This window comes from Aquarana catesbeiana, linkage group LG06, assembly GCF_042186555.1.
Source record: "Aquarana catesbeiana isolate 2022-GZ linkage group LG06, ASM4218655v1, whole genome shotgun sequence".
NCBI lineage: Eukaryota > Metazoa > Chordata > Amphibia > Anura > Ranidae > Aquarana > Aquarana catesbeiana.
The window spans coordinates 33341605-33362928 of NC_133329.1; the positions used below are offsets into that span (position 1 = coordinate 33341605).

Here is a 21324-nt window from a genome sequence, read left to right on the forward strand (position 1 = left end):
TTCCAAAATCAGTTTCGTCAAAGACTCTTGAGAAGAGGAGAGGTACAACAGTAGATCATCTGCGTTAGCTGAGATCTTATGTTCCGTTGATCCAATACAAATCCCTTTGATCTTCCTAGTTCCCCTAATCATATGCAGAAAGGGCTCCAGCACCAGAGCAAATAACAATGGGGACAATGGGCATACCTGCCTAGTCCGTATCTCAAAATAATCTGATAGTCTACCATTAACTTTAACCCTTGCTCTAGGATCTGCATACCCATCCCATCATCCTCTCTCTCAGGCCCATCTCCCTCAAAACTCAGACCATAAACTCCCACCCCACCCTATTGAATGCTTTTTAAGCATCCATTGAAATTACTACACTCGGGGTCTGGTTCTGTTCATTATGCATCCAATGCAATACATGCAGGGCCCGAATAGTATTATCTCTAGCCTCTCGGCCCTTCATAAACCCTGTTTGATCTGGGTGAATCAATTTAACTATATGATCTTGTAACCTTAGGGCCAGAATTTTAGCCAGGAGCTTAGTGTCAGAGTTAAGGAGGGAGATGGGTCTGTAGCTGTCACAGCACTGAGAGTCTTTCCCTACCTTCGGGAGAACCGTCACATAAGGACTTCATTAGATTTTACTCTGATTCTTCTTGGTGATTTGATGCAGCCTGTGGACTCTTTCAGGACAACAATTTGCTATTATGTCTCCATAGATTGGCAATCAGAAAGTATGTTTAAATGTATAACGCAGCATTTGAAGCAGAACACTTTCTGAAAAATTGTGATTGCTTGAAATGTTATAAATCTTTGTGCTTTCACTTTGCATATACTTTATATAAAGAACATTGGTTATTCCTTCATTTGTTTTTGCACACCCAAATAACTATCATGTGCTGCCTGATTTTCAAATAGAAAATAACCTAAGTGGGCAGCCTCTGCTCCCATTGGAACATTCTCTCCTCCTAGAGTGCCATCAGCATTAAACAAAGCAAAAGTTTAGTTAAAAATATTTTTCTGGGATATAAGTTCAGTCACATGACTTGCCTTCATTGAAATATATCCCCATTCATATATCTAGATATCTCCCAAGTAGTGATACTGGGTCCTCTTCACAATAAGTTGGCTGTTAGGGGTTTGACACTGAAGTATATTAAAGTCCTGATGGGGTCCTGATGGCCACCTTCCCTTCTGTCTATTCTGCTATTCACCAAAGATCTTGCATTGCTTTCACGCAATGCAACATGTTCTGTGAGTGGTGAGGATCCTGTCATTCATCCTCTCTCTCCCATTCACAGAACATATCGCATTCTGTAAAAACAATGCAAAGGCTGATGTAAATGGAGGAGAGGGCAGGGATGGACTCCTTCAATGTACATCAATGCTAGAGCTAAGGAAATTAACTCATGCACCTCTGAAAGTTCGGCACTGTGAAAAGGACCCAGCATCACTATTGGGGATAATTTCTACAGTAAGCAGCAATCAGCAGGGCGTACCTCAATAAAGGTAACATATTTGACTGAAACTTTATCCCAGAACTTGCTTTTAACCAAACTTCAGTTTTAACACCAATGATTTTAGAGTCCATGGTAATAGATTCATTTATTTCTAGAAATCCTAGATAAGAAGCCAACATGTTTCAGAGGCTATACATTGTCTTCTTCATCAGGGTTCATAATGATGTTCATGATTATGGATGAGCTGGGCATATCTGAGTACAGTTGGAGGGAGGTTCCACAAACTTTACTGAAGTGCAAAATTTGAACCTCGTTGAAGTCCATAGGAGCTGAATGTTAAAAAACAGTCATGATAATTTTTTAAGTAAATAGGTGAGAAATTGTAAAACAAATAGCACAGGGGTTGGGGACTGCCCTGGGGGAATTGTACCATGCCAAAAACAAATTACCATTTTTAAAAAATACCTATTGAAAAAATTGAAAAATGGAAGAAAAATGTTAATATTTAAATTGTGGGTGAATGAGACAGCTCCCAATTGCTTTACTTCTGTTTGTAAAAAAGCATCTGGGGATTCCCTAGCTTAGATGAGGGTCTGGAATAGATGTTAATTGGGGGATATCTTGTTGATGAGGACAAAGAACTCTTCCACACAATCCTGGCTCTGTTTAAGATAAGGAGGCCCCTAGATACTGCCCCCATATAAAGGAGAGGTACATACAACCCCTTCTCATTCACAAACAAAGTGCAAACAGCAAATAGATTCAGAGAATTGTTTGCAAGTCTAATAACAATAACAGTAAAAATGTCCCAAGATGTAAATCCATTGCCAATCATGGCATCCAGTGATGCTGATCTACACCAATCATGATGAAAAATGCTCATCAACCTGGCTCACTCTCACTGAATGATCTCTCCCAGGCCCCTAGGTTAAATGTAAACAAAGGGGCGGGGTATCCTGGGTGACATATGGCTACATTTGGTGAGTGATGCCGCCACTATTCCTGCCCCTTTGTTTGTACGGCTGGGGATTCCCAGCCAGTAAATGTATGGGACTGGGTGATGTCACTCGTTGCTAAGGACACGGCACCTGCTGCTTCCTTAAAAACCTTTGACAGGAAGGAAGCTATCATATGTGTTAGGGGAAGAAATACCGCTACTATATATGACTTTAAGCTCCCATGGAAAAAAAAGTCAGACTAATGCCCAAACAGCCAAAGTGGGGTCTGAACTTTTGCTTGGATCAAACCTTGAGCTTATCCTCATGCATGATGAAATGGTGGATTCATGCAGATTAAGAAACTCTGAAGTTGAACTGAATGCCCAATCAAACATTTTATTTTCATTTGGATATGGCAAGTAATGATAAGAACTCTTTTGGGTTTTTACTGCTATCTGACACTCCCTGAAAATCTCAGACAGGAAGTGAGGAAAAATCTCCAATTTCAATTCATTAATTTCTGTCTGTGTTTTTTCCTCATTTCCTGTTTGGTGAGCTTGTTGTCATTAGGACAGTATTGACGAGTGAAATGCATTTCTCCGTGGGGCAGTCCATGCGTGGAGGAGCCAGGAGCGTTGCTGGGGGACCCCAGAAGAGGAGGATCGGGCCGTTCTGTGCAAAACCCTTAACTGTACAAAATAAAACAAGACTGGTAAGTTGCATGCTCTCAAAGGCTCAATAATATTACAAATTTAATTTACTTCACAATTGCAAAATCCATTTGAGTCCACCTTTCCATGAACAGCATTTTTAGTACTGAAGGGTGTACTTTATAGCCCTCAAAATGGGTTGGATTTTTATGACAATACATATTTTTAGACTTTAAAACCTTTGATGTGATGCTTCTGTTCTTCTACACCACCAAAACTGTTGTAGAGGAGCTTGAAATGTTAAATTCTTTCTTCAAGCTGCGAAGAGCTTGCTCTTTGGTTATTTGCTTCCAGACCTCCGGAAGCTCAGCTGGTTTTGCTTCATACAGTTCTGCAAAGTTTTCATTAAACTGCACAAAGACATACTTCCAGTAATCTGAGCTCTCAATACTGGCATCTGGTTGAATATTCCAATTTGGATATATATCACTATATTCTTTGCATGGACACAATTCCCATTCTGTGTCTTCATTTCTAAATGTACAGTTAGCTACAACATGAGTGGAACAGATGCTAACAATGAGGCTCTTATCAGCATCCCATTTTAAGTGCCCCAGCCCTTGTGATCTGTGCATAGATGCTTCATGTATCTTATGGTCTTCACCTCCGAGCTCACAGGGGACTTTGCAAAAGGGACACTGCTTTCTACAACCAATCACCTTCCTGAACAATTCATCTTGAGGTTTTACGGTCACTGTGTAAAGTATAGAACTCAGAGACATAGATCTAAGCTCTGATTGGATTTGTTGTTGTGTCTCCTTGAGGTAGTGTTCCATTTCGGATGAGAACTCCTCAACATTCCCTGTGTGGTGAAAAGCGATGACTTTCATCTCTTCCTGTGAAATCACTAAATCTTTTTTTAAGAGTTCACAGAAATTCTTCAAAAAACTTGACACTGTTTGACTTTTTCGACATCTTTCATTTTTAAGGACTGTTTTTATTTTCTTGTTAATAGATGACAGAATATGTCCTTGCAAGATTTCTAAAGCTGGTGAGTTGCAGTATTTTCTCATGATGCGAGTCAGGATCCATTTGTTTACAAAACGTTCATAAGAATTTATGTATTCATCATAATTTTGGAATGACATTTCTTCTAGTAGCTCCTCCAAAACAGTATACTGAAAACAACTTCTGCTAGTAAATGTGACAGTTTCTGGATCACCTAAAATCTCATCCACTATTTTTTGTCCAAGATGTTTGAAAAGATAATCCTTTACTGCTGGTTTCAAGCACAGCTCACAAAACTGATTAGCTCTGCTCAAATTTTGATCTTTCTTATGGAAAATGCTGAGAAATGTGGACAAGTACTGAACTTTTAGTTTTTCAAGGCATAGTTTAGGGTCGTTCTCTTGGATAAACTTGTCATGTAGCTTCTGGAATGCTTGAGATGCTTTTCCAAAAATGAAAAGTTTGAGATCCAGCTCAAACTCTGAAGTAAAGTGAAGCTTTTGTACATCTTTACTGTTTAGCTTTTTATTGATCTTGTGTAATAGCTCTTTAGAGTACATTTCATTGTAATCCCCGGAGGAAGAAATCTTCTCTTTTACATACTTGTCACTCATTTTAATGATGGAATCTGCTAGAACGTCAATCTTGCCTAAAAGCTCTTGCTGAACAAATATTGATTTTTGTGGAAATGAGGTATATGCACAATTAACATACCGTATATCCCTTGTAAGACTTTTCTTTGCATTTTGACTTAAACTTTTAACCTTGATTAATGCTTCATTTATATGAGGTCCTTTACTGCTCATGTCATTTTTGAGAAGGAGAAGAATAGAATGATCCACATTATATCTCTTTAGTTCTTCAAACTGCAAATCTAATAACGTCTTCTGCCACATCAAATTAAATTCCTGTTGTCTTTCTTGTTCACTTACTTCATGATTATTCTGTCTATATCTTTGCAGAAGATTTGTTATTCTTTCTTCAATCAATGTCTGGGATGTTTTTTGAATGTCCTGGATCTTAATTTTCACTTTCTGGATGCATACAGCCTCATGGCACTTGCTAAGAGCATTTCTTTCAAGTCTTTTTCTCAGGCTCTGTATACTTATTTTGAAGTCTTCTTTGTGTCTTTCGATGAGATTAGTATTTTCAGAATTTTCAAAATATTTTTCTAGTGATGCAATCATTTTGTTTTCTTCCTCCAGAAGAATTCTCTGCAGATCTTCTGTGTTACTTTCACATTTATCTTCAGACTGATTTTTTATGTTATTTTCTTCACTGACCATCCACTTGTGAATTGTTTTACAGAAATCCCATTCCCACGAGGCATACTGTACAGATAATTCATTGTAGGCTTTGGCCACCATGCTGTTCCTAAAACTGAAGATGAATTTCTCATGTTTGACAGATCTCCATAAACTTTCTATCCAAGTAATGAAATCAGAGATGTTCAAAGGATTGTTTTTTGATTTCTGAGCATCCATAAATTGAAATAAGTACATTTTAAGCTCATGTACACTTGAGCTATAGCCAAGATTTACTGGAGCCATTGGTGGGTCTCCCTGCCACAGGCCAGGAATGTACCAGTTGTCTTTATTTAGATCATACTTCATCACATCATTGAAATTTGATATCCCATATTTTTTCTCCATTTTAGCAGCTACCTTTGTCATTTCATTTAGATTTTCTAGTAATAACTTTCTATGTCTCATGTTCTGATCATTAGCAGATACATCACTGACATTCTGCTGTACGAACTGGCAGTTTGGTTTCATTCCTAATTCTTTCATTCTAAGAAAAGCATGGACCACGATCTGTAAAACATCCTTCATTTCTGCTGTGTTTTCCATGGCCATATTGACTATGGTGATATCACTCAACCCCACCACAAATGTGGCCAGTTCATTGTCATGTTCATAGCTGCCCTCCAAAGAGGTCAACTCTGGAGCTTTCAGTCCCTCTGTATCGATCACCAGGATGAACTGACAGCCCAGCTTTTCCTGAAAGTCCTCTTTCACGTTAAGAAGAGTCATGAAGGCTCCTCGTGTGCATCTTCCACTGGCCACCGGGAACTGCAAACCAAACATGGTGTTGAGGAGGGTGGATTTTCCTGTACTTTGCACTCCCAGTACAGTTATCACTCTCAGTCTGCATTGCCCCCCTGTTCTCTTGTTCAGCTCAGTAAGGACATCCGTTATCCATTGCAGGGGAATGTTGCCGGCATCTCCATCAATCAGCTCTAATGGAAACCCATCCAACAGAAGATCAGCAGCTATTCTTGGAAGGTCAACACATTTTTTCTTGTTTTGGTCAATTACTGTATGTTTTACTATAGAGCATTCAGCTTCATAAAACTGGCCCATTTCACGTAGAAAGTGTTCCACTCCTAAACAGCTGTCAGAGATTTTCTGATCTAAGTCCCTGAGTTCTTTTTTGTTTTGTGCCAGATTGTTACATTTCTCCTTGTAGTTTTCTTGTAGCTTAGACAAATTGTCTCTAGCTATTGCATCAAGGTTAAATTTCATCCATTTTAGAAAATATTGTCTCCCTTTATGAGACAAAGCAGTTAAAGCTTGGGTAAAAAGCCTTATACCCTTGGGAAATTTATGTTCAGATTGTTTTGCATGAAGGGCACTGCGCTTTAGTAGGAGATGAGACTGATGCGTTTCTGCATCTTTCTCTCCTTGGTTTTTCATTCTACAAAGTTCTTTATCTATTTCAGACAACTGTTTCCAAAGATGTCCTTGTAATTTCATAGTTGTCATTTTATACTCTGCCACATCTTTTATTTCTCTAGTGATTTTATCTGCATAGTTTCTTCCTTTCTGGCATTCATCAGTGCTTTCATCTGTCACAAAAGGATGCCCACTGAAATATCTTGGTAAATCTTTCAGTGAAATAGATCTGGAGGTGCTCTCTAGAATTTGTTTAATTTTTTCTTGGATTTTGTTAGTTAACATAACATCATTTTCTGTTCTTTTCTTCAGGATAACATTTGCTTTATCAATTCTTAACACTGGAAGAAGGTCCCCTAGAAGTTTTTGTGTCTCTTTCTCAATATGTTTTCCTGAATTTGGCGTAAAAACAATGTAAAACTTGGTGTCACTTTGACTGCATTTGGATAACAGCTGGAATTCTCTCTCATCGATTGTTTCAATAAATATAAACATAGCTGATGAAACTTCTGCTAGAAATGTGAACTGGTCCCAATTGGACTCTAGGTCTCCACGTAGGTTGGTAACTGCACACGGTTCTGGAAAAACATCAGATTTACCAGAGGGAAAATACCAGGACATTTCCACAAGTCCCTCAGATATTTTTCTCTCATTGTTGCCACCATCCACATTGTCATGGATGAAGACGTTGTGATGCTGCTGGACTGGATTAAGAACTAGATTCAGGATTTTAGATTTTGACAACTTGGTTTTCCCCAATCTTACAAAGGAAATGACTGGCATGGAAATATTCACCACATTTTCTTCTCTGAACCCTTTACTGTCAGCTAAACACTGAGGTCTCCACTTCTTCACAATGTCTCTCATTGACCACAGCATGAAGATGAATGGTGATCCATTACCAGCTGGGGGGAGCAATAGAGGGACAGAAAACTGACACATGGCCATTTTGTTTACAATTTCTTGTTGTAGAAAATTATCTGAACAGTGCAGGAGAACACAGAGGATATCCAAGGGGTGGATGGAACTTGCGTTTTGTGTATCTTCATACTTATCAATGTCAAAGAGATCACCTTCATCTTTATCCAGGCCAGACAAATCTGTTTTGAACAGAGTGTTCCTTGCTGTACTGTCCAGAGCCATTATCTTCCTCAGAGTACACCAGGGTACATTTTCTATTTTCTGGGGCTTGTTCTTTGGGATCTGTTGTTCAATATCTAGAATGGCCTTTAATGTCAGCTTTGAAACTAAACAGCTTTCCATCTTCAGCTGGACAACAAGGTTTTTAAAGGCCTCTCCCTTTTCTGTAATGAGAAAAAAAAAGAACAATAATTCAATAATGAAATAGACCTAAACTTAGAAAGTGACAATTTGCTATCCAATAGGGACATCTAGAAATGGTGAATGTGCTCAAGCAGTACCCTGAAAATTCTACCTTTTAAATGGAATTCTTCTTAAAAAAAAAGCTGTGCATTTCCTTTGCCCAGGCACACCAGTTCTGTAGACTCATAGCTGTATAACTGCAGTATAATGTCATCTAAGGCACTGCTGCCTCCGACTGCTTGAGATTTGGTGATGTGACCACTGTGCTGCTCACTGTTTTCATTGCAGGAAAGGAAGCTGTATGTGGGACCTGCAGTGCAAGGATCTGCCTGCTTCTGCTTTATTCATTCTGTGGGCCTGTGCTTCTTCCACCTCCCCTACTGCTTCTTATTTAAAACATCAGGGGGGAATTCTAACAAAAGGAAGCAAAGCCCTGCCTCAATCAAGATGGCCACCTACACAGTAACACTGTGTAGAACATGGCATGGTAAGTAATGAGGAAATGCCTCCTAAAATGCATGAAAAGGCAACAACATCTACTCTCTGTTATAAATGGGGGCCTCACTGCATTTCAGTGCATGACCTGTTTAAGGAATGCTGGCTGAATTCTATGATTTTTAAGACTGAATGAATGGCAGCACACAAAAGAGCACAAAATCTTCTTATATAGAGTGTGCTTCAAATTCCACTGTGAGAAAAGAGTGCTAAACCAACAATCTGTGACTAGTGCTCCCTTGACCAGGTGAAATGGCAGCTAACCTCCTTCTTAGACCCTGAAAGGGTTAAACTCACTCACAACTAATGATAATTCCCATTAGGAAAAAAGGCTTCACACTGATCTTTAATGGTTCCCACCAAGGTCCTGCAGGGATCAAACGCTTTGCACCTCGTATACTTCACCATTAAAAGTTGCCTCCGTGATGATCACCAGCACTTCCAGACCAACATGCAAAAATATAAAGTGCCTCCAATAGTGCAGTACCAGGTGTTCAATAGAATAAACCTCACACACCCGGCTTCATCTATTAAACTCACATTTATTTCAATAAAAAACAGCATATAACATATTTAAAATCTAACAAGTCTCGAGCATGTCACCGCCAGGCTCTACCTCTTTGAGAAGCACTTTATTTTCACATTTGAAGTACATTCTAAATAAGGAGATTTTGTGTTCCAATTAACTTTCATATATATTTGATATTGGACTTTGGATATTGGACTTTTCATTTTTTCAGCACATTTTTATTGCACATCATTATTGGAAATATTTAGATGTGTTTACTTTTTTCTCACAGTGTAATTTTAAACACATTCTATAATAATAAGATTTTTTGTTTCAATCAACTTTTTTATACATTTACTGTTGGATTGTATATTTTATTCAGCACATGCGTTTATTGCATATTATTGGATTTACAGTCAGGTCCATAAATATTGGGACATTGACACAATTCTAATCTTTTTGGCTCTAGACACCACCACAATGGATTTGAAATGAAACGAACTGCAGACTTTCAGCTTTAATTTGAGCGAATTTACATCCAAATCAGGTGAACGGTGTAGGAATTACAACAGTTTGTATATCTGCCTCCCACTTTTTAAGGGACCAAAAGTAATGGGACAGATTAACAATCATCCATCAAACTTTCACTTTTTAATACTTGGTTGCAAATCCTTTGCAGTCAATTACAGCCTGAAGTCTGGAACTCATAGACATCACCAGACGCTGGGTTTCATCCCTGGTGATGCTCTGCCGGGCCTCTACTGCAACTGTCTTCAGTTCCTGCTTGTTCTTGGGGCATTTTCCCTTCAGTTTTGTCTTCAGCAAGTGAAATGCATGCTCAATCGGATTCAGGTCAGGTGATTGACTTGGTCATTGCATAACATTCCACTTATTTCCCTTAAAAACTTGTTGGTTGCTTTTGCAGCATGCTTCGGGTCATTGTCCATCTGCACTATGAAGCGCCGTCCAATGAGTTCTGAAGCATTTTGCTGAATATGAGCAGATAATATTGCCCAAAACACTTCAGAACTCATCCTGCTGCTTTTGTCAGCAGTTACATCATCAATACATACAAGAGAACCAGTTCCATTGGCAGCCAAACATGTCCACGCCATGACACTACCACCACCATGCTTCACTGATGAGATGGTATGCTTTGGATCATGAGCAGTTCCTTTCCTTCTCCATACTCTTCTCTTCCCATCACTCTGGTACAAGTTGATCTTGGTCTCATCTGTCCATAAGATGTTGTTCCAGAACCGTGAAGGCTTTTTTAGATGTTGTTTGGCAAACTCTAATCTGGCCTTCCTGTTTTTGAGACTCACCAATGGTTTACATCTTGTGGTGAACCCTTCGTATTCACTCTGGTGAAGTCTTTTCTTGATTGTTGACTTTGTCACACATACACCTACCTCCTGGAGAGTGTTCTTGATCTGGCCAACTGTTGTGAAGGGTGTTTTCTTCACCAGGGAAAGAATTCTTTGGTCATCCACCACAGTTATTTTCCGTGGTCTTTCCCGGGTCTTTTGGTGTTGCTGAGCTCACCGGTGCGTTCTTTCTTTTTAAGGATGTTCCAAACAGTTGATTTGGCCACACCTAATGTTTTTCCTATCTCTCTGATAGGTTTGTTTTGTTTTTTCAGCCTAATGATGGCTTGCTTCACTGATAGTGACAGCTCTTTGGATCTCATATTGAGAGTTGACAGCAACAGATTCCAAATGGAAATAGCACACTTGAAATGAACTCTGGACCTTTTATCTGCTCCTTGTAAATGGGATAATGAGGGAATAACACACATCTGGCCATGGAACAGCTGAGCAGCCAATTGTCCCATTACTTTTGATCTCTTAAAAAGTGGGAGGCACATATACAAACTGTTGTAATTCCTACACCGTTCACCTGACTTGGATGTAAATACCCTTAAATTAAAGCTGAAAGTCTGCAGTTAAAGCATATCTTGTTCATTTCATTTCAAATCCATTGTGGTGGTGTATAGAGCCAAAAAGATTAGAATTGTGTTGATGTCCCAATATTTATGGACCTGACTGTATGTATTATTTGTCAGATTGCAGCAGCGCTATCACATTTTTTAGATATTTATTCATTGTTGTTTTGTGATAACATCCTAGAGATAGCAGCAGCTGTGTTATACAGTGGGGACGGAAAGTATTCAAACCCCTTACATTTTTCACTCTTTGTTTTATTTCAGCCATTTGCTAAAATCATTTAAGTTCATTATTTTCCTCATTAATGTACACACAGCACACCATATTGACAGAAAAACACAGAATTGTTAACATTTTTGCAGATTTATTAAAAAAGAAAAACTGAAATATCACATGGTCCTAAGTATTCAGACCCTTTGCTCAGTATTTAGTAGAAGCACCCTTTTGACCTAATACAGCCATGAGTCTTTTTGGGTAAGATGCAACAAGTTTTTCACACCTGGATTTGGGGTTCCTTTGCCATTCCTCCTTGCAGATCCTCTTCAGTTCTGTCAAGTTGGATGGTAAACGTTGGTGGACAGCCATTTTAAGCTCTCTCCAGTAGGGATGAGCTTCGAGTTCGAGTCGAACCCATGTTGGACTTGAACATCGCATGTTCGACCGTTTGTCGAATTGCGAACGATATGGGCCATTCGCGCCAAATTCGAGTGGAGCATCACGGCCCATAATTCACTGCGGCATCGCAGTGCATTGCTGGCTGATGATTGGCCAAGCATGCACTATGACCCGCATGCTTGGCCAATCACAGCGCCTTCTGTACAGAGAGCTGTAATTGGCCAAAGCCAGGGTGGCTTTGGCCAATTATGGCTCAGGGGGTTTAGTATACACCCCACGCTATATAAGGCCGCCTGCACGTCGGCCCTGTGTAGTGTGTTCCAGCGTTGAGAGAGAGATAGAGAGAGAGAGACAGTGTAATTTGACTTAAGTTAGATAGAGTAGGCAGGCGAGTCAGTTAGCTGCACTTACAGTGTATTGTGTATATATATACATCCTAGGTGTTGTATATATATATATATATATATATATATATATATATATATATATATATATATATATATATATATATAAGAAGAACAATAGAATCGTGCTAAATAAATAATCGAATGTGGATTAAAAAATCAAACTGTGATATTGGTATATGAACAAACATATAATAAATGCAGTTATAGAATTTAAGACAACCCACTCACTCATGTGTAATGTCACAGTACTGTGCCATAAAAGGTGCTAGATATGGGAAACTGATATAAATCCAATAAACAATAATAGAAAAAACAAGGGGTTGATCCCCGTGAATAGAAAAGTCCCTTTAAATAAGGTGATTGGTGCAAGTCAGGTCTTGAGAAGGAGGAATCCACCACCGGTAAAGAAGGGGTGACTGCTTACCGGAGCCCCATGATCCCCCACTACAGAGGATCAGGGGAAGCTGGTATGTAAACACTTCTGCAGAGTATAACCAACGAGACAACTGCTGGGCTAATTAAGGGATGATGGCTGTTTCTAAACCTCCTCAGCAAGGCTCCTGATGTTCCCAGCTCTCCTCATAGAACAATGGACTCAACCATGGATGTACATAGTAAGAGAGAACACAGGCGCTCCATAGTGTAAAATCTCTTGGTTTATTAAATAGGTAAAGTAAAATAAACACTTACATCAATTCAAAATTTAGCAAGCCTTGTTCGTCTGGTGTGCCGGCTGGTAGCACACAGACTAACGCATCCTGCTAAATGATCAGTGGAAGACACGTGGTGACGTCAGCGCGTCGCTCGCCCTACGCCGTGTTCCGTGATAGGTCATGTCGTCCAGGGGCACGTTATATGTATATATATATATATATATATATATATATATATATATATGTATACACTTAATTCAGTTTAGCTAGATCCGTTCCTGTTATTCTCTTCCTACTGAGAGGCAGGCAGGTGTTTTTACAATATTTACAGCTACCTGAAGAAAATTGCTGGTGTTCTTCTGATCCTATTAGTCCTATTAGCTACAGTATTTACAGTTAGTGTAGTGCGTCCTCTGCACAGTGTGCACCTAAAGCTACCTGAAGAAAATTGGTGGTGTTCTTCTGATCCTATTAGTACCGCAGGCAGCTGTAGTATTTACAAGTTAGTGTAGTGCGTCCTCTGCACAGTGTGCACCTAAAGCTACCTGAAGAAAATTGGTGGTGTTCTTCTGATCTTATTAGTACCGCAGGCAGCTGTAGTATTTACAAGTTAGTGTAGTGCGTCCTCTTCACAGTGTGCACCTAAAGCTACCTGAAGAAAATTGGTGGTGTTCTTCTGATCCTATTAGTACCGCAGGCAGCTGTAGTATTTACAAGTTAGGGTAGTGCATCCTCTGCACAGTGTGCACCTAAAGCTACCTGAAAAAAAATGGTGGTGTTTTTCTGATCCTATTAGTACCGCAGGCAGCTGCAGTATTTACAAGTTAGTGTAGTGCATCCTCTGCACAGTGTGCACCTAAAGCTACCTGAATAAAATTGGTGGTGTTTTACTGATCCTATTAGTACCGCAGGCAGCTGCAGTATTTACAAGTTAGTGTAGTGCATCCTCTGCACAGTGTGCACCTAAATCTACCTGAAGAAAATTGGTGGTGTTCTTCTGATCCTATTAGTACCGCAGGCAGCTGTAGTATTTACAAGTTAGTGTAGTGTGTCCTCTGCACAGTGTGCACCTAAAGCTACCTGAAGACAATTGCTGTTGTTCTGCTCCTATTAATACCACAGGCAGGCAGTTACAGTATTTACAGTTAGTGTACTGTGTCCTCTGCACAGTGTGCACCTAAAGCTACCTGAAGAATATTGGTGGTGTTCTTCTGATCCTATTAGTACCACAGGCAGGCAGCTACAGTATTTACAGTTAGTGTACTGTGTCCTCTGCACAGTGTGCACCTAAAGCTACCTGAAGAAAATTGGTGGTGTTCTTCTAAACCTATTAGTACCACAGGCAGGCAGCTGCAGTATTTACAGTTAGTGTACTGCATCCTCTGCACAGTGTGCACCTAAAGCTACCTGAAGACAATTGCTGTTGTTCTGCTCCTATTAATACCACAGGCAGGCAGCTACAGTATTTACAGTTAGTGTACTGTGTCCTCTGCACAGTGTGCACCTAAAGCTACCTGAAGAAAATTGGTGGTGTTCTACTGATCCTATTAGTACAGTAGGTGACCGCGATATTGTGTCAATCTCGCCACATTTCTCGGCGAGATGTGACACCTGCGAGCCCCATCACGGGAGCCAGCGCCGAGATAGCTCACTCATCGGGAAAGGAATACTTTGTTTTCCTTTCCCAATGAGTGACAGGCAGTGCTGACAGCTGTCTAGTATGAATCCTGAGGGGGAACGCCTCGCCAAATTTTAAATGAAAAAAATGGCGTGGGTTCCCCCCAGGGGCATGCCAGGCCCCTAGGTCTGGTATGGATTGTAAGGGGAACCCCCTACGCTGAAAAATCTGCGTGGGGGTCCCCCCAAAGTCCATACCAGACCCTTATCCGAGCAAGCAGCCCGGCCGGCCAGGAAAGGGGGTGGGGACGAGCGAGCGCCCCCCCCTCCTGAGTTGTACCAGGCTGCATGCCCTCAACATGGGGGGGGTGGGAACCTTGGAGGGGGGGCGCCCTGCGGGCCCCCCCAACCCAAAGCACCTTGTCTCCATGTTGATGAGGACAAGGGCCTCTTCCCAACAACCCTGGCCGTTGGTTGTCGGGGTCTGCGGGCGGGGGGCTTATCGGTAATCCGGGAGCCCCGTTTAATAAGGGGGCCCCCAGATCCCGGCCCCCCACCCTGTGTGAATGAGTGTGGGGTACATGGTACCCCTACCCATTCACCTAGGAAAAAGTGTTAATAAAAAAAACACAGTACACAGGTTTTAAGAGTAATTTATTAGGCAGCTCCGGGGTCTTCTTCCGACTTCAGGGAGGTTTCTTCCGACTTCTCCCGGTGTTCCGCCTCTTCTCCCGGGCCCCTCCGCTATCTTCTTCCAGCTCTTTTGCCAGCGAGGTGCCCGGTCTGCTGCTGCTGTCTTGCCGCCGCTGTCTCGCCGTCGCTGTCTCATCGCCGATGTCTCGTCACTTCTTCTCTTCTTCCGAGGTTGACACGACGCTCTCTCCGGCTGGAATGCTTTGTGCGAGCTGCGGAGCCATTTATATAGGTGGTGACCCCACCCCCTTGTGACGTCACGGTGCCAGCATGCGCAGGGACTCTGGTGTCATAAGGGGGTGTGACCCCAGAGTCCCTGCGCATGCTGGGACCGTGACGTCACAAGGGGGTGGGGTCACCGCCTATATAAATGGCTCCGCAGCTCGCACAAAGCATTCCAGCCGGAGAGAGCGTCGTGTCAACATCGGAAGAAGAGAAGAAGTGACGAGACAGTGGCGGCGAGACAGCAGCGGCAAGACAGCAGTGGCAAGACAGCGGTGGCAAGACAGTGGCGACAAGACAGCGGCAGCAGACCGGGCCCCTCGCTGGCAAAAGAGCTGGAAGAAGATAGCGGAGGGGCTCGGGAGAAGAGGCGGAACACCAGGAGAAGTCGGAAGAAACCCCCCCCGGAAGTCGGAAGAAGACCCCGGAGCTGCCTAATAAATTACTCTTAAAACCTGTGTACTGTGTTTTTTTTTATTGACACTTTTCCCTAGGTGAATGAGTAGGGGTACCATGTACCCCATACTCATTCACAGAGGGTGGGGAGCCGGATTACCGATAAGCCCCCCACCCACAGACCCTGACAACCAATGGCCAGGGTTGTTGGGAAGAGGCCCTTGTCCTCATCAACATGGAGACAAGGTGCTTTGGGGTGGGGGGGCCCGCAGGGCGCTCCCCCTCCCCCAAGGCTCCCAACCCCCATGTTGAGGGCATGCAGCCTGGTACAGCTCAGGAGGGGGGCGCTCGCTCGTCCCCACCCCCTTTCCTGGCCGGCCAGGCTGCGTGCTCGGATCGGGGTCTGGTATGGATTTTGGGGGGACCCCACGCAGATTTTTCGGCGTACGGGGTTCCCCTTACAATCCATACCAGACCTAAGGGCCTGGTATGCCCCTGGGGGGAACCCATGCCGTTTTTTTCATTTAAAATTTGGAACGGCGTTCCCCCTCATGATTCATACCAGACAGCTGTCAGCACTGCCTGTCACTCATCGGGAAAGGAAAACAAAGTTTTCCTTTCCCGATGAGTGAGCCAGCGCGACATGCACAGTAGCCTGTCACTGAGAACCAGCGCGCTGGAAACACAATCTCGCGGTCAGGTACTGTACCACAGACAGGCAGTTGATTCTGCTAGCTGCAGTATCAGTATATATATACATCCCAGCTTTGTGCAGCTACATCTCACTGCAGGCCATTAGTATGTCTGGAAGGCCAATAAGGAGAGGCAGACAGTCACAAGCCAATAAAAGAGGGCAAGCAGGCTCTGTGTCTAGAGGCAACAGTGCTGGTCATGGAGACGGTGCATCCTCATCAGCACGTGGCCGTGGGACACACTTGTCCTTTTTTTCGGCAGCTGGCCATGTTGAGCCGCAACATGCGGAAGACTTGGTAGAGTGGATGACCAAGCCATCCTCATCCTCCTCATCCTCTCTCACCCAGGCTCCGGGTACTTTGTCTGGCAAAGCAGCTGCCAACGCTGCCTCTTCCCTCGGCTCAATGGCATCAGTCACTCCTTCCCTAGCCCCACCATGTCCTCCTGAGGAGTCCCCAGAACTGTTTGACCACAGTGTTGGGTATATGCTGCAGGAAGATGCCCAGCATTATGATGGTGCCCAGCTAGAGGAAGGCAGTAACGTGAGCCCAGAGAGAGGGGGTGCCCAAGAAGGACAGCAATCTGGCAGTCATGTTCCCCCAGCTGCAGCATACTGCCAGCTTTGCTCCAGTGATGAGGAGGGAGGGGATGATGAGGTCGCTGACTCCACGTGGGTGCCTGATAGAAGAGAGGAGGAGGAGGCACATCTCCAACGAGGCAGGATGCCCTCCAGGGGCCAGCTTAAGGGCAGCACACCAACTGCATCACACCGCAGAGCGTTATTCCAAAAGTTCTTTGGTGTGGGCCTTTTTTGAGATGAGTGCATCAGATCCCACCGCTGCTATTTGCAACATATGTCTCAAGCGTATCTCGCATGGCCAAAACATCACCCGCTTGGGCACCACATGCTTGACCAGACATATGTTGACCTGCCATGCAGTTCGTTGGCAAGCGTACCTAAAAGACCCACACCAAAGAACAAAGCGGACCTCTCCTTGCTCCTCATCAGCTGGGGTCTCCAACCCCACTATACCTTCAGTCCTCTCTGAAACCTGCACTGAGAGGAATGAAGGTGTAGAATTAGGTGTGTCACAGCCAAGTATCGAAAACCGCGATACCAGAGAAGGGAAGGACGGCCACTGGGCTGAGGACTGTCACCAAGGATCATCACTGCTGGATTTGGTCTACATGCCTTTTACTCCTGCAGGGGTTGGGCACTCTGGTGAGTGAGGGCACGAGTGGGGTTGCAGTGGAAGACGGGAAGTACTTGCCACACTAAGAATATTGCCATTGTATTGAAAGGACACACCACAGTTTTTTCTGAATATTCATTTTTTGGGACATTGTTTTTATTATATATTTTTTCATCATTTTTTCACCAGTTTTCAGCACTTTTTATTACTTCTTCATCACTCGGTTTATGAATTGGATTTTTTATACATCTTAGCTGGGGACTTTACCATAGTGGTTCAGAATGTTTTTATAATTTTGTACCATCTTTTTTATCACACATTTGGAATGTTTGCAGATTTTCACTTTTATTGATATATTTGATTATATTTGTTCTAGCACGTTGCACTTTATTGTATAGTGTATTGTTGTAGGAGCATTTCACCTATATTTAGCTCCTTATTTCACTACAATTTCTCACACATATATCTGTTGCACTCATTAATATATTTTATATATATTTTTTTATACACCATTAATATCCAGTGCATACATAGTTGAACAGCGCCAATTCCCTCATTATAGAATTTTTGTTGATTTGAATCTCACCTAGGTGATATTCTGTGTTAGGGGGGCTGCAGTTCTTTTTTCCTATTTGTTTCCTAAGCGCGGAACCATCGTCTCTTATTTTGCGGGTAAACTGCTATCGTTACACCAACATCAGATTGTACCAGGCAAATTTCCCTGCCCCAGCTGCTGCTCCGCCGAAAGAAGTTCGCTCCCAGCCATTCACATGCCCAGCGGTTGAATGCTAGCTTGGCTAAATTGCTAGCACTTCAACTGCTGCCTTTTCAATTGGTAGACTCTGCCCCCTTCCATGAGTTTGTGGAATATGCGGTTCCTCAGTGGCAGGTTTCCAAATGCCACTTTTTCTCAGGGAAGGCGATTCCAGCTCTCTACCGGCATGTTGAAGACAATGTCTTGGCCTCGCTGGACAGGGCGGTCAGTGGTAAGGTGCATATTACTGCTGACTCATGGTCCAGAAGGCAAAGACAGGGACATTATCTATCTTTCACGGTGCATTGGGTGACTCTTCTGGCAGCTGGGAAAGATGCAGGACAGGGTGCAGTAGTGTTGGAGGTTGTTCTGCCACCACGCCTCCAAAATTCTACTAGTGGTGATTCTGCCGCACCTCTCTCCTCCACCCCCTCCTCTTGTTCTTCCTCCATTACCTCTTCCTGTGCTGATTTGTCCTCAGAACCAGCGGTGCTCCGTAGGCGTTCAAGGGGCTACGCAAGCACACAGGCAAAAAGATGCCATGCGGTGCTTGAGCTGGTGTACTTGGGGGACAAGAGCCACACTGGGGCAGAGATTCTGTCAGCTCTGCAGGGGCAGGTTCAGAGGTGGTTGACGCCATGCCAGCTTAAAGCAGGTATGGTGGTTTGCGACAATGGCACCAACCTCCTCTCCGCCCTCCGACAGGGACAACTCACCCATGTGCCCTGTTTGGCTCACATCCTTAACTTGGTGGTGCAGCGGTTCTTGGGCAGGTACCCGGGCTTACAGGATGTCCTGAGGCAGGCCAGGAAAGTCTGTGTGTATTTCCACAGGTCATATAATGCCAGTGCTCGGCTGGCTGACCTCCAAAAGGAATTTAAGCTGCCCAAGAACTGCCTAATCTGTGACATGCCCACCAGGTGGAACTCAACATTGGCCATGCTGCAGTGGCTGCACATGCAGCAGAGTGCCATAAATGAGTACCTATGCGACTATGGCACCAGGACAGGGTCGGGGACCTTGTTTTTTTTCCCCACACCAGTGGGCCATGATCAGGGATGCATGCACTGTCCTGTCACCATTTGAGGAGGCCATGAGGATGGTGAGCAGTAACAGTGCATGCATCAGTGACACTGTCCCTCTTGTCCACCTGTTGGAGCACACGCTGCATGGAATAATGGACAGGGCACTTGAGGCAGAACAGAGTGAGGAAGAGGAGGATTTCCTTTCCTCTCAAAGCCCCCTTTATCCAGACAGTGTTCCTACAGGCCCGCCGATTACACAGGAAGAGGACGAGGAGGAGGGGGAGGATTGTGTCAGCATGGAGGTTGAGCCTTGCACTCAGCATCAGCAGTAGTCTTCAAGGAATCATTTACAATCTGAAGAAACCCATGGACTTGTACGTGGCTGGGAGGAGGTGGCTGTGGATCATGTCGTCCTTAGTGACCCAAAGGACTCTGGGCCGAATGCCTCAGCAAACCTACACTGCATGGCCTCCCTGATCCTGCAAAGCCTGTGGAAGGATCCTCATATTCATGGTATCAAGGGGAGGAATGATTACTGGCTGGCAACCCTCCTTGATCCACGTTACAAGGGTAAGGTTGTGGACCTTATCTTGCCGTCGCAGAGGTAGCAGAGGATGAAACATCTTCAGGAGGCCTTGTAGAAAGGTTTGTGCAACGCGTTTCCAGAGCCTGGGAGGTTACAATTTCCTGGTCCTCCTGGACAATGTGTTGCTAAGGCTTCGGCCAGTCACAGAAGGAGTGGTGGAGAAGGTGGTCGTCTGACCGATGCATTCAGACAATTTTCTAGTCCGCAGCCCCAAGGTCTGATCGGTTCCAGCAACCATCGCCAGCGTCTGATTAACATGGTGCAGAATTACCTAGGGGCTAGATCAGACTTGGAAACCTTTCCCACAGAAAATCCTCTTGGTTACTGGGTCTTGAGGATGGATCGCTGGCCAGAGCTTGCACAGTATGCAATTGAGCTACTGGCCTGTCCTGCATCCAGCGTTCTTTCAGAACGCACATTCAGTGCTGCTGGAGGCTTTGTAACCGATCACAGGGTGCGCCTGTCCACCGAATCGGTCGATCGGCTGACCTTCATAAAAATGAATCAGTCTTAGATCACCAGCAACCAAGCACCTGATGCTGATGTAACCGATTGATTTTTTTTAAATGTGAGATCCCTTCAAGACTGCCTATGCTGATGCTGAGTGACTATCCTGTTATGCTGAGTCACAATCCTCTTTCTCCTCAATTTTCATGCTGAAAGCTTGTAAGAACATTTTTGGTTCTGGGCACCGCCACCAGTGGCCAAGGCCCAATTTTTCTGCTCCTGTTTAACAGGGGCCATGTAATTACAATTTTTGATAAAATACTTTGCAGCAGGGCTCATTCCTGCACTCCAACTATAGTATCTGTGAGTGGTTGCAGTGTTGTGGCACCAGAACCAGTGCCCAAGGCCCAATTTTTCAGCCCCTGTTTAACAGGGGCATATAATTACAATTTTTGATGCAATACTTTGCAGCAGGGCTCATTCCTGCGCTCCAACTATAGCATCTGTGAGAGGTTGCAGTGTTGTGGCAACTTTTCTACCCCTTTTTAACAGGGGTGTGTAATTCCGATTTTTGATGCAATACTTTGCAGCAGTGCTCATTCCTGCGCTCCAACTAGACTGTCTGAGAGGGGTTGCAAGGTTGTGGCACCAGCACCAGTGCCCAAGGCCCCTGTTTAACAGGCGCTTATAATTACAATTTTTGATGCAATACTTTGCAGCAGGGCTCAATTCTGCGCTCCAACTATAGCATCTGTGAGGGGTTGCAGTGTTGTGGCACCAGTGCCTAAGGCCCAATTTTTCTGCCCCTGTTCAACAGGGACATGTAATTACAATTCTTGATCTAATATTTCACAGCAGGGCCCATTCCTGCACCCACCAAGAGTAACTGTGAGGGCTTACAGTGTTGTGGCAACACCACCACCGCTAAAGGCCCAATTTTTCTGCCCCTGTTCAACAGGTGCATGTAATTCCAATTCTTGATATAATATTTCACAGCAGGGCCCGTTCCTGCGCCCACCAAGAGTAACTGTG

At 43.6% G+C, this 21324-nt stretch overlaps 1 protein-coding gene across 1 annotated transcript in view; it reads right to left on the reverse strand.

Annotated features, from left to right (window-relative positions):
* Positions 1-1578: 1578 nt before the first annotated feature.
* Positions 1579-21324, reverse strand: part of LOC141148287 (up-regulator of cell proliferation-like) — a 51726-nt gene continuing 31980 nt past the window's right edge. Inside the window, exon 3 of the mRNA XM_073635577.1 lies at positions 1579-8023. Within this exon, the coding sequence (XP_073491678.1) occupies positions 3300-8023 (4724 nt within the window). The 3' untranslated portion in view covers positions 1579-3299. The remainder of the gene's footprint in view (positions 8024-21324) is intronic.